General features: G+C 38.1%; 1 protein-coding gene across 3 annotated transcripts in view; it reads left to right on the forward strand.

The window, feature by feature from the left end:
* The first annotated feature begins 5,333 nt into the window (after positions 1 to 5,333).
* The window catches only part of LOC107221577 (limbic system-associated membrane protein-like), a 111,552-nt gene continuing 102,007 nt past the window's right edge, over positions 5,334 to 14,878 (forward strand). For all 3 annotated transcript variants that reach the window (XM_046737399.1, XM_046737401.1, XM_046737400.1), the window contains exon 1: positions 5,334 to 5,474. In XM_046737399.1, the coding sequence (XP_046593355.1) occupies positions 5,372 to 5,474 (103 nt within the window). In that variant the 5' untranslated portion in view covers positions 5,334 to 5,371. The remainder of the gene's footprint in view (positions 5,475 to 14,878) is intronic.

Below are 14,878 nucleotides of genomic sequence, written 5' to 3' on the forward strand. Positions count from 1 at the left end.
GAATCGAAATATGCACTGAAATTATAAACAAATCTTTGGATGTAGATGATTCGTTTAAAATTTTGGTTAAAAATTTCAAAATTTTTAAAAATCCAGGAGAATCGTTCGATTACATTTTACGATGGCTTATTTTATTTCGAAGATTGTTTTTTATAGTACAGATTTACTGGAACACTGTTTCCAATATTATAATTATTTACAATAATTTTTGCATCATTTCACAGATACCGATGGGAAATAATCTTCCGAACAAGACGAGCCATCTTAAAATAATACCCGAACAAATCTACTATATTTTTAACAATCTTGAAGCAATTTGAAGTAAAAAATCGACGTCAGAGTTTCTTGCAGTTGACAAAAATGATTTCGCAGCTCACGAATATGATGATTTGATATATACTCAACGAATGATCTTATTTTATTCTTGACTTTGTTTCGCTCAATACAGAATCTTTCGAATCGGGTGTCCTAGGATGATTTTACGCGACGCGAACCAACTTCACTTGAAATCGTGAGTCAAAATGACCTGAGTTCAAATCGCTCCGTTTCGCGCGAAGTAAATTTCCACTCACCCAAAGTCACAAAAAATGGCGCAAAATCGCTTGGGAACACAACTCAGTTAAACCGTTGCATAACAAATTGACGCGGGCTAACTTAATCAGCGACAATTGGCTTGGAACAAGAAATTAGAGAACAAAGTGCAAATTTCTCCATGAAATTCGTTAGAAAATCCAGCGCTCGATGAGTGAGAAAATCGTCGATCCAGCGAATGTTCAGCCGCGATGCAACGTCGTGTAAAAAGATGTCATTTTCAAACCCTTCGATAAAATTCCGCCTCAAAGAGCCGCGCTGCATTTATATTATCCGCATGTATGGTGCAAGTGTCGAGGGAGAGCTTTGAGACACGTTTTCGCGTACTTGTGTGCCTCGTAACGCAGCGGAGGAGCCTTTTTCTTGATACATCAATCCATCCCCTGAAAGAGCGCCCGATGCTAGAGCCGAGGGGGCGACAAAGGATCAGCAGGGAAAAAGGGTTGACCTCAACGCGACTTAACCGGGTGGTTATATCGATCTGCAGCAATACAAAAAGATGAATTAAGAAAAAGATAAAAAATAAACAATAAATCATGCATAATCATGAAAGGGTGTGAGAGGGCGAGCAGGCCTCCTTTGTCGAATCTCCAGCGTTATATAACCTCTCGGCCCTTTTCAACCCCCTTCAGAATCCAGAAACGCATTTCAAGATTACCTAACTGCACATATATATATATATATATACACGTTTTACTTTCTCAAACTTTTGATGAGGATTAAAATTACCATTTATTGTAATATTTTCGAAACAGACTGTCATTATCATCGTTATTATTATTGTTAGCATCATCGTCGTTGTATCATTTTTCAATGGATTATTCATTATTACCAATTATGTTCACCGCATTATATTATATATTGTATAGAACGGTTCACATCGGTAAAAAATAATGATTAAACAAGATGATTACGAAACAAGGACTGAATTTCAATTGAATTAGTTCGAAAGGATGTCAAGACGAAGAGGGAAACAACTTCGATATGGAGAGATTTGAGAAAAGACTTTCTGTTAGAAAAGAGACGATCGTGAGTTATTAAGAACTATTGAGACACCGTATTATTACGCGTTTTGTCTGTTGGATGAAAATACTATATAGTACATGTAAAGTTTCGATAAATTCATGATTATTTTCTTTGTATACGAACAGATTATTGTCTACGAATCGTAGAACTGGAAAAACGTAAGCTTTGAGAAAAAAAAAAAAAAAACTCGGTTTCCGAAACATGTCCGTAACATATGAAAATAGTGCAAAAAGTGTTTGTGTAATCAAGTAAATACATTATCAGTCATATTTCATTTATAAAAAACTGAAAAAAAAAAAAAATCGAACAAGAAAATAAAAACTCAGAAACGGACAGCGATAAATAAAATAAGTTTCGTTCATTCTCTCTCTCTCTCTTTCTCTCTTTCTTACTCTTTCAGCAAACACATCATTTCCCGCTAATCTTCATCGCGTGTTAAATACGCGGGATGCAAACTGAAATTGCAGGAAAATCCGTGGGGATAGTCGGGAAAAGTTTGACCAGGTCAGCCCGAAGACGTTGGAAGAGGGGTTCCCACAGGATCGGCTGGTTCTCCCCCCCCCTTCCCCCCACTTCTTCTCGCTCCTTCCTCTCTCACTTTTGCTCCGGAATTCCGGAGAGTTCGGCAACTTGGCGCAACGTGCTTATTGCGCGAAAGTTAAGTGAGCATCCGGGGTAGTTGCTGCTCCCGTTTGCGGTTGTGTTTGCAGGGCTCGGTTGAAAGCGGGGCGCGGAGCAACGACGCGACGACTTTATAATTAGAGGGAATTCGGCTCCGCTGTTGCTGCTACTTCTGCTCTCTCTCTCTCTCTCTCTCTCTCTCTCCCGCCTACCCATCGTTAACGGCAAATTAAGGGAACGCCGGTTTATTAAGTGCCTCTGGGACCGAGCGATCCGCGCAAATAATACTCGCACCCCTCGCCACTCGCGATTTTTGCTAGCCACGCGTTTTTTACGCCAACCAAAAATCTTCGTTTTGGTTTAGGGTCTGGGAATGATCGCGGGGAGATTTTATCAACACGTGTCTGGTCTTTGAGTGAAAATTATGAGGTGTGAAGAAAAATTTCTGTTACAATATTCACGATATTGATGTATTTTCTGCGGTGTTTTTTTTTTTTTTTTTTTTTTTCCCGGTCTTCTTCGGTTTACTGTTTTCGAATTAAAGTTTTGGGGAAACTTTATTTCAAATACATGTTTTGCCATTTTTGAAAATTTTACCATGTGGTCAGTATTCTTCTGAAGCACGGGTATAAATTTTCATTTGGAATTTTGATATCGTAATGAAAACTTAGACAAAGAGGAGACAAAACTTTTTTAGTTTTAATTCGAATAATAAAGAATAACATTTCCTGAACATGCTTGTATCATTATTGATGAATACTTTTGAATTAGTATATAATATAAGTGAATAACTATGTGTCGAAGGTCACTGTGGAATTTTGCAGATCATTGCATCTTGCCGCATATTTGTGTGTATTATATGATATAAGTCTCGACACAATTAATTTTGCATTCAATTTTGTATCATTGACACGCAATGAAGCCGCTCTTCCGTCACTGATTTTTCAACCTATTTTTGAACGATCGTTTCAACCACCTGTAGCTACAGATTATCATGAACGCCTTTCCGATTTCTCCTTTTTCCCAAGTTAGTCGAGTGTTTACAATTATTTTCCTACCCTTGTTTCTCACTTAAAGTTTGACTTTTATTTGCGTGAAAGAAGCTTGCAAAAAATTCACTTTAAATCGTAACTTTTTTCTTTTCATTCTTGTCTCCCTCTTTTTCTTTTTATTCGCCGCATCTCACGACACGTGAAACTATTTCCCGATATGTAGTATTATTCTTAAATTTTCCCTCCCTTACTCGAATTGAGAAACGTTGTCTGCAAACATCTCTTTCGATTCCTTTGCTAGTTTTCTTCTCACGTATTGCTCAGGACAAAGCGGATACCGGGTTGGTTTTTTAAATATCGGTGCTGCACGATTTTTACGGTATAAAATTTTCGATCGACAATTTTAACTGCCCGTTGTTACTTCTCAACGCCAAATTCATTCCTGAAATTTCAGCTAATCAACAACATCAACAAATTTCTGTATTCAACATAATTATTTCGTACACTTTCAAATTTATAATATACATACATATGAATATTAAGGTAGTCCTTATGGCGTTGACGGGTTTTCAGATTTTTTTCTCAACACTAACTCCTCCTACCAAGAGGGTGGATTTCCCCATTCAAAATACACGTGTTTCGGTCACATTCTCAGTATGTATTTTATCGTGAGAGTAAAAGTGTTCATAATATACTGTAACTGCGAGATTTTAGTAGGCACTGGTGCTACTATCTTAAAAAAAAAAATTCACATAGTCATACCAAGTAATCTAGACGAACTGTAAATCCAATAAATAAAAAAAGCCACATTTAGAGGGTGCGCAATTCGTCCAGATTGCCTGGTATGATGATATGAATTTTTTCTCAGGTAGCAGTACCGATTCCCTGCACCAAAGTCTCCGTTTTTTTTTTTTTTCTTGAATTATTTGTAGTCTATTTGGGGAGTAGTTCGGAAAAAATTCGTTAGCACCCTAAATAATGACCACCCTAATACACATACGTATGTCAGGGTGGCCGTTATTTCGATTTGATAAAACTTTCCCCCTCTCGCCGAAAATGTAATCACAGTTTGCAAGAAAAAAGTGCGCACAGTTTGAAGGGGATCGGATAATTTTAACCCGTGAACGAAAGCTCCGAAATTGAAATAAAAAAATTTTAAATTTAGCTCACTTTGGGAATATTATACGAGGTACGAAGTGCGGGTCAGATTTCAGACTTTATTACTCGATATTACGTGTCTAATAAACATTTAAATATCATTACCAAAAACCTACATGTATTTTCAATTCCAAACCTTCGGAGCTTCGGGACAGGGGTTAAAATTATCCGAGCGCCTTGAAACTTGACACACAGTTTTCTCTTTTCCACACCTTCACCGAGAAAAATTTCATTTGTTACAGTAACTAGAAAAATTCAGTAAAACCGGTATCGTTAAAAAAAAACTGTTTGAATATTGTTGGTATTACGAAAAACGAGGTACGCGTAACAAATTTGCGCTATCGTCGATTCTTTTTTGGTAATTGCAACGAAAAATCAGTTTTTTCGGTTTACTCCACTTTTTTAGTCAAACAAGACTTTAACGTCAATTTATCGTTGGACAAGCATTAAATTTTCGCAACAGTTACAAGAAAATATATTAACAGTGATCGTAATGAGACAGAACAGTAACGGATACGAGACTTTCCGTTAACAGCTAGAAAACTAATTTTCATTTTCTACCTAGAACTATATTTTCTCGATTGTGGTAAAAACTAAAAACAGTCAAGGACCGAGCGGTAACCGGAACTAAAAATTTCTCTCAGTGTCGATCATATTTCTAACAAGGATGGAGCGAAAAATTTTTTCCAAAGCCGAAATAACGGTCGCCCTAACAGACACGATTTCGGCACGAAGTTGAGAAAAAGTGGCTGCGCTCAGGGGTCGAAAAATCGCGGTTCCCGCATCAGGAGAGTGTTAAGCTCCGTTCACACGAGGATTGGCGGGGTAGGTTCGGGGGGTGAGGCGCGCGCCACTCGGAGTCCGGGGGTGGGAAGTTTCGCGTCGCGCTGCCCCCGTTCCTCGGGGATAAACGGAGTCCCTTTCGGCTCGAGGCTCAGTCGCGACGCGGCACGCGCCCCCTTCGAAACCGACGCGGCTTCTATATGGAACGTGCAGGACGCGTCACTGTTCCGAGCCGGATTGCAGGGGCTCTCGTCCTCGGTGCGGCCGCCTTTTTCCTACCCGTTGCTCGCCCCGAACACATCGGTGAGTAGAGAAGAAGATCAAAGTTCAAGCTCGGGTGCTTAATTTTAATTTATTATTTGCTTGTTTATTTTTTCTCCCACCTGGGTACCCCCGAGAAATTTTCAACACGGAATTTGGAAGTTGTTGAAAAGTTTCATCCGAGTCTGTTTTGCGTTGTGAAGTAAATTTGGACAGAATTGGGATGAAAACACAGAGAATCGGTAATGAAAAACAAATTTATTACTTGTTTTGTTCGTCTCGCATTGCGAAGAAGTTTGAAGAAAATTGTGCATGAAACTGACAAGAGCTTTTTTCATCTATTTTGCGTTGCTGAAATTGGGGGGCAAAAGCCCGCCAAGGAGTCGAAGCTTTTGAAGCTCGTTTCCACCGCCTGACGGCTCTTAACGTCAATCAAGACGCACAGTTGTAACTGATTGCGCGACTACCGTCAGATCTTATCGTTATCCGTGACGGAAAGAGACGTGCCGAGGGAGAGGAAAGAATAAAAATAAAAAAGGGTAAGAAAGTGAAGATAGGAAGGAATTAACAAACGGCGATAAGACGCGTTTCATGAGCAAAAGCAGCAGATTTCGCACGATCAAATCTTACCGTGTATTATGAAAGCGAAATTAATCTTCACCTCGATACGAAAATGGAAGAGGAAGTGAATGGTATTAATTTTCTGGTAACAATTTCGCACAAGCGGTCAATGTTGAAAGAATCGAAAAACGACGGAAGTCGGAGAATTGAACGTAAATCTTGACTCGAGTGAATTTTCAAAAGTGCTTGAATCTTACAACGAAAATCTATAGATCCGATGAATTTAATTCTTGGGGTAGCAAAGTGTGAGTGTTATAATTGTTGAAACTGAAATTTCGAATTTCAGTATCCGTCACCGGCTTGTAAAATCGCGTACAGTATTCGGCTGTTCGCGGTTCTTTTTTCTTCTTCTTTTCGCTTTCTTTTAAACAGGTGTAAATTCATCGGAATTACCTCGTGTTGTTTTCGCTAATTACAGATCGAATTAGTTAACGACGCGAAGAGCTTAATTCGGGCCTGAGATATACGATCGTCAGTCAGGTTTTCGACGGTGTTTCGTAATCGAATTATCACACCTCCGTCTAACCGTCCAGCGGACGATCTATTAATCCGTCGATCAATGAAACGTTGGTCATCGACGTGAATCGAGTTCGGCAAATTTCGCGCTGTGACAGAGAAAGAGAGAAAGAGAGTGTCTGCATGCGTAACATCGTGGATATACATGTATGTGTATACAAGCGGTGAAATGGTAACGAGGGGTGTTTTGATGGTTTATTATAGATACGATAACACGGAGTCGATCAATCTTTGAGAATGCGTAATGATTGTGTACCTGCTCCGACTGTCCCATTGAAAGAATATATAAAATTCGTAGCGATTTGAATCGGAATGTATTGTGCGCAGGTTTTGAATCGTTATTCATCACCGAAAAAAACAAATTCGAAAACGGCGGAATAAATGAAACGCGCTGGTGTGAATAAAGATATTATCAACTTGACGCCGAGATCTTTCCACCCCTTGGAGAATGAATGCGATCATCGCACGTGGTTCGCAACACGTGGCGTGTGTGTGTATATATATATATATAAGTATATATGTATGCATATGTATGAGTATCATACATAATTAGAGGGGTAAACAAGCTGTGGTGAGAGAGAAAAATTTTGGATAGTTTAACGAGAGTTTGTAAGAAAGCAATACGAGCTTTCGACGAGTGAATAATTTAAGAGGAAAAAAATGAGAGGAAGAGCGAATAACACAGGCCTGCGATGGTTTTTCATTCGCAAAACTGAGCAGTAATTTCGGTAGGTATTAGGTACGAATCTGTAGAAAAAAAATACTTAGAAAACTCTTTAGCGTCAATTTTCTGAGAATTTTTTTTTCTGTTTTCTTAGCGCTACCAGAGTTAGCTTCCTATTTCTGTGTTAATTATACGTATTAATGGTAGCGTTGAGATTTAAATATTCATCTACCCTCCCTAGTTGTTATTTACGGTGATTTTAACCGTATTTAGAGCTACGCGAGTACAAGAAAAAAGGATTGAACAGGAGTTTTGAGGAAAGTTGATTTATCTAGTATCTCAAGTTTTGTTCATTTTGTTCCTAAACATTCAGTTTTACATTTGATGTATTTCTTTTTTAAGAAAACTAGAGCTGTATTCTAATTCGACAGACCTAATTACCTACAAAAAAAAAAAAAAAAAAGCATAATCACCCGAGGGGGAAATTGAAAGTTATATTTCGCAGGCCTTTGTAATTGAATGAAAATTTGTCATGTGATGCAGTTGCAGGAAAGTAAATATAGGCATGTATGTATGTACGTACAATCAATAGAATAAGCGGGAAAGCAAAGGAGGAAAAATACAGAAAATCACGCGGGAGGAAAAACAGAAACGAGAGAAAGCTCCTCCTGCGGCGCAACAATGGATAAGGACCAAACTTCACAAGTTATAATAGCTGGGGGTCGGAGAAACCGTCGTTTATACACCTACACACGTCGAATCGGCCGGGAGATCGAAAAATTGCGTGTTTTTGTACGCGGCACGGCCTCTTACGTGTTTTTATTTCCTCATCCTGGCATGTTTTCTATATTTAATCTTTTTCTTCTTCTCCCTCATCCGTATTTTGTTGTATCCTATAATTGGCACGAATTCTTGCTTCGTCTCGTTTTCGTAAGGATTCTCCGGAGAGTGAGAGAGAGAGAGAGAGAGAGAGAGAGAGAGAGAGAGAGAGAGAAATAGAGAAAGAGGGAAGAAAAACAGATAGATGAATATTATCGAAATTGGTGGGATGGAAAAATAGAAGAAAATAAATAAATAAATAACAATTTTTCCGGTCTTTCAAGCTTTGAGAATATTTTCAAATCGCTATGATACTTATCTTCGTTGATTCAAATTCTGGGGTAAAGTGAGGAAGTTTGATAAAACTCTACACAGATTCCAAGCGAATCGAAAAAAAAACAATAATTTTGTTCGATTGGTAGTTTTTATTTTTCTTCTTTTTCACAAAATTAGGGTTCAGACTAATGGTGTATAGTAATCTACTCGGGATGTTTATTGTTATACGTATAATATGAAGCGACTAAAAATTTTCTCGAAAACATAAGTTTAATTTGTACCATTTTGTATTCAAGTCCGTAAAAAAATTTTCAGTTTGTAAAGTTACAATCTATATATATATATATATATATTAGGGTGTTTCGGAGAAAAATAATTTACGATTTTCAATTGTGTCATCCCCTAAAAAGTTTTTTAGGTTGACAGAAAGATTCTGTGAAAAGATGAGCGTTCTACGTTGAACGGAATGTCGCGCTCATTTGATTTTTCGCTTTTTTTTTTAGACATTTTTTTGAATTTGTGAAGAAACACTTTGAACCTTTTTAATTATTACTTCTTTCCTGACATTTATATTCAACCCAAGGATCAGAATCCGTAACGCAACAATATATCAACCGGAAATGTTATTCACCTAAATTAAACGTTCGAATTAAATTATAGCTACTTTGTGAGATTTAATTAATAATAAAAAAGTCGTCAGATTCACTTCTCAGACATCAACTGGAGACTTGATATTACGATTGTGGGTCTTCTTTGTGACGTGAATCGATATTGCGATTGATGTAAGAAATAAAAAAAAATTTATTCACGGTACTTCGTAAATTTAAAAAAATGTATAAAAGTAAAAAATCATCCGAGCGCGATCTTCCGTATAACGTATAACGCTCATCTTTTGACAGAAACTTCTCTTTCGGCTCAAGCAAACTTTTTAGGTGATGCCACGGTGGAAATTCGCGAGTTATTTTTTTCTGAAACACCCTAATATACATGTATAAGAATGAACTACCCACACGACTGTGACGATTACAGTATTGGATGAAAAAAGAAGAAAACAAATTTCAAATACGGGGGCTTCCTCAAAATTTTGTCGTGTTCGTTTTCGGTATGAATAAAAACGGAGATCCTTGCTGGAAATAAAAGCAGGTTGTAACATTCGTCATTGACGCCGCTTTACGTATATACATAATTTTTTTTTTTTTTTTTACTTTCATCCGTATACATATGACAAATCGGGCGTGACGAGCGTGTATATATGTGCCTCTAACGTAACAGATTTAGGATGTAAAGGAGAACGAGGAGCGAGAGGAGAGGGCGTCACTCGCGAATGAAATTGATTAAATTTTGAGATTCGCTTACAAACGGGGCTGGCGCACTTCGCCCGCGATCCAATAAGAAGGATTAGGTGTACCGAGCCGTGCAGGACCCTCGTTTGATTGAATTCGCGGCGAGGCTTAAGGGTGACGAACATCTTTATGCCCGCCGATAGAAGCCGCCGTACATGCGCTCCGCTTCGCCGAAATACACGCCTCCTTAATTGTTTCCTCTGGCTCCTTTATCGTCCAGGTTTCTTTTTTTTTTTTTTAATCTTCCTCAATTCCAAAATGCATGCAAAAACCCTAACCAGTTGAATCAGAAAAAAAGAGAAAAGAACCAATTCCCTACCACTCGGTGTGGAAAAGATTTATTCAACTTGACGTAAACTTTTATCAAAAACAAACGAAGGTATTTTACGACGGCGCAAGTGTGGATTTTTTCACAAGTCCATAACTCGCGTTGAAAGTTGTTTTGATTTTTGTTTTTTTTTTTTTTTTTTATAAACTAATTTGGAAGAATTTTCTATCTCGTTTCTTCAAGTGTACAATTACGACTATTCCGCTTGTCAATGTAACAATCGAACGCAACTCTCTTTTCCTAAACAAAAAAGGTAAACAGGAGAATAAGAAACGCGCGGGTGAACCCTCGGAGGGTTTTTTATACCGCGGGGAATCCCCAGAAGCGTGAGTTGCGGCTCACCTGCGGCCAGCTCGCCTTTCGCATTCGGTTCTTCGCCTTCGGCTCCGATCGCGTGCCGCCACAATTCCTTGCCTTTCCTTTCCTTGCCTGCCTTGCTTCCTTATGGGTACGTACTGAATTTCTGAATCGATATCACTGCCGGTGCCTTAACCACGAATATACCTCCCAGTCACCCTCTGACCCTCCTCCCGCGACTCCGTCGTTCAGAATCGACTGCAATTTGTGCACCGTGATTTGAAATTTGCAGTAATTTTAGGCTCGATTTTAGAACGATGGAAATCGCAGGTTGAAACGTGCCGAAGTAGTTCTTCGATTTTTCTGTGAAACTGTGAGTTTCGTATTCTAATTTCTAATTGCACCGCCGAGAATCGACTGTAATTTCGCCACTGCGATTTTAACCCTATGAAAATTTCAGTCACGGGTGAAAAAAAATATTACAAATCGTGCTAGCCTGAAACGATTGAGTAGATTCATTTCGTCAAAAAATGTACCACACACCGAATCTTATGTTATGACATAAGTGCCATTTTATATATCTTCACACAAGGTAATTTCCTTTATAATTTTTTTCAATATAAGAAAAGTATTCTATTTCACAAAGGAATACAATACACAATTGAAGAATAGATTTGCAAATTAAATTTCGGTATTGCAAGGTACAAGAAAAAAGTGATTGTAACCTCGAAAAAACTCCACTCGTTGGTAGCAGACAACAGATTACGATAAATTTGATAAGAAATTTTTCTATCATCGACAAATACAATTATTATAGTCATTATTCATCAGCTAAAGGCTAATTACTTTTTTATTAGAAATAGCAAAATAAAAAACAACGAAACAATAAAGAAAGAAAGCAATTAAAATGAATTAGCATTGAGTACAGGTTACTTTAACCACTTCGGGTTTAAAAGTGTGTATATTTTTCTCGTTTGTATGCGGCAAAAGTGAATATCGAATGTTGTAAAGTACGCCTTGTCTGTTCGTGAATTGGAGTAAAATTATACATCTAGTTAAACTGCGGACATATATTGCGTATAAACGGACAGGTGAGTTTGATAGCGGGTATAATCGTGCGAAGCATACATTTCCGATGTCAATAACACGGCGATATATGCCGGAAATATCTATAATACACGCTACATCTTATAATATGTTCAAACGTGGGGCTTCCGCGGTAAGGTTTCAGTCCGTGGACAACGGCCCTTATAATTCAGGCTACGCGAGAGCGCTGCACGAACACACAACATTAACGCACCAGCTGCAGCGACGCGCCACGAATCGCCTATATATTTATACATATACACGTCACGGCACTGCAAGGATGCAGAGATAATCGGGTGGAAGTAACGCGGCAAGAAACAAAAACCAAAAAAATACGGGTGGTTTAGAAATGGAGAAAAAAGTAGAAATAAAACGAGTCGCGGAGAGAGAGAAAAAATAGATCGAATTTCACTATACTCCACAGCTCGTTACATCACAACACATCACCTGTCCTCAAACTACATAAATGCCATGTGCGGAACGGCAACGCGAGCATTTTGTAATTCGATAATTAGCGCAGTTTAGTAGCTGCAGGTTGAAGAGAAATTCAATCCTGCGCAACGAAATTTGACACTCTTCTGTCGAAAATTCGGTACAGGCTGTTTATTATAGACTGGAGGGTTTGGAGGACAGGAATATTTTGATTTGTTTTATTTATGTTTTTTCAAATTTATTTATTGGCTTGTCGGTTGCGTCGAACGGATTTTAGATTTTTAATTCACCGTGAAGTCAGTTTCTGAAATTCAGTTTTTTACTCTCGACTGCGTGGATTTCGAAAGGTTAACCAAACTTAGTCTGTTTTTATATGGCGATCGGTTGAAAGTATTTGTTTCAAAGATCGTCGTGGAGAAAACTTGAAAAAAAGTTTGGTGAACGTTATTTTTCTTTCGCACACTTCAGAAATAATTGTCAGTTGATTTTTGACTGTTTGCGAATCGATTGTTTCCTCAACTACCGTATGAATCCTTTCAAAATTATTTCATTGGCAATCCAGATGGATGATCGAGATACACGGTTTTCAATTTTTCAAAAAGGAATCCAAAATACTGCATTCGTGTATTTGTTGTAGCTGAAAGGCAGGAAAAAAAAACCAAACAAAAAAACAAACGAAAAAAAACGTTTATTTGACGAAACATTCTACTTCATTATTCTAAGCATATATATATATATGTATAGATGTTGTACGTGTATGTATCTATATTTTATATTGTATCCGCGAAAGCATTTCGGACTGTGAACCCTGCGGAGCGAAAGGAAAATGCACACAGCGGCGAGACGAATTCCTCAAGTGACAGTAACAAAGAAACAGGGGCGAGGAGGAGGGTCAGAAAAATGAGCGGGGAAAAAGATTTTCGATCATTCCCGGGAGGAGAGTTGCAGAAGATCCGACGACGACGGGTTGAAAGTGGGATGAATGAGAGCTCGGCTGCACGAGCGCAAGATGCCGGGGTGCAAATCCGTCAGTGAGAGAGAATAACGGTTCGGGGGGAGGTGAGGCGAGGTGGGGGGGTTTATCCGGCAGGGAAGATAAATTCCGAGGCGATAACTCTAGCCTCGTTCGCAGGTCGCGAGGGCTGCTCGTTTCCTCTTACAACCCTGAAAAATATCTTTATATATATATGTATGTATACATATATGTATACATCTATGCAAGACGTGATGCAAGATGATACAATTTGAATCTCAGCGGATTTTAGTGGATTTCGCATACCGAAGGAGACCAATCGGTGTGAAAGGCGTGAAAAAAAAGGTATAGCGAAGAACATCGATTATGCGTTCAAGTAAACTCGTCGATTAGCGATTTTTTACATCAATATTTCTTTTTTTTTCTTCTTCGATGAGCGGCTACCGAAAACTACTCTATGCCCGGCCAAGACGTTATTTGCCTATTTTAGGGTTCGTATTATGCACTTACGTGCCACTTGTTCGAATGCGGGAAGTGATGGAAAAAGGAAGGGATCGGTTTTAAGGGAGGTGGATTATTTAAATGGGATAGTTCGTGTTTTATTAATGATCAAGTAAATCAATCATAATAGTGGTCAGTGTAAAAGAGTCGGCTTAGAGGGAGAGCTTGGATTGATATGGAAAGACATAATTATAAGTGACTCGTGCAAAAAGTGGAATGGAAGTGACGAGTTTAGAGAATGTAGGAGACTCGCTAGTTGCAGTTTAGAGATACGTACCTGATGACTCGTCGAAGATAATGAATGGATGCAGGGTGATAAATATTGTAACTGTAGATGATTTTATAAAAAAACTCTCGGCAGGCTCGGATTCTGATTTAAAAATTGTAGTAGCACAAAATGTCGACTTTTGAGAGGTTTGTTTAATGATACTTTTTTTTTTTTTTTAAAGCTTTCTGCTTGTGGATAATACTTTTACCGAATTTAGCGCTGAGAGGCCCTCTTATGATCGGCGTGCTCAATTTTTACCAAATATATTTTTGTATAATTCAAACTTGTTTTTTAACTGCAGAGGTAACATTTTTTCAGTGAGAAGGTTTCGTGAAACAATTATTTTGATGTTTGTTTAAATTTATTCTGCAGGCATTAGTTCGCGTAAGGTCAAAAAATTGGTGTTGTTATTTTTTAAATAAAAAATTTGTAGTGAAATTCTACCGTCGTATTACTTGTACAATATCTAAGAGAGAACAATTTACCATCTGATTTGTAACCTGGTCAACTTGTATCGGATTGTTTCACTAATTTACTATTAACGCTAATTGTGATTTGCAGATTTTTCTTCACTCCAACTTTTTTCCTTTTATCAATTAGTGGCATAATTCGATACTCGATCATTAGATTGATATACAAATTTCAAAAAGCTTCATCGATACAATCAAAATTTTGCATCGACCAAAGGAACTTTGAGTTTCAGTGACGTGTCGCCTGAAAAAGAAAGTTCGCGAAAATTTTTACCAAGAGATTAGAACTGTTTTTGCAGAACTACTGTATTAACGTTTAGTCTGTATGAAGCAGTAGTGTAAATATTTGTACTAGAGAGTGAAGGGGGACCTTTAGTAGCATAACACTAATAAGCAAGTCGGGTTCTTCTTGGGGAAATCATCATCATTATCAGCATCATCATTATCGTTAGCATATCACTTATACAAGAGATACATTTCGTTACGTTGTCTTTGTTTCGTCACCTTATCGAAACAAAGGGATTTCAGAAACTCGGTGCTTAATCTTTTGCCAAAACATTCTCTACCCGTCCCGCAAACTGTGAGCGGCATGTAGAATAAACCCATTGCGAATCTACGTGTGTATAATTCCTTTCGTAAGATTGTGTCAAACTTTTGGGAATTCGCATTCAACTTTGGCCTCAAAGATGAATGAAAATTTCTAAAGAGATAAAAAAAGTATCAGAGTTGAATCATTTCCAACGTTCCAATGGCTCCAAATCGTCTCTGTTACACGGTATGAACTTTGTTTCGTTCACGTTTTCGCGCTCAATAATTTTAAACATTTGCTTCTCTTTCCCTGACTTTCGACTC

This window comes from Neodiprion lecontei, chromosome 4 (genome assembly GCF_021901455.1).
Source record: "Neodiprion lecontei isolate iyNeoLeco1 chromosome 4, iyNeoLeco1.1, whole genome shotgun sequence".
Taxonomy (NCBI): Eukaryota; Metazoa; Arthropoda; class Insecta; order Hymenoptera; family Diprionidae; genus Neodiprion; species Neodiprion lecontei.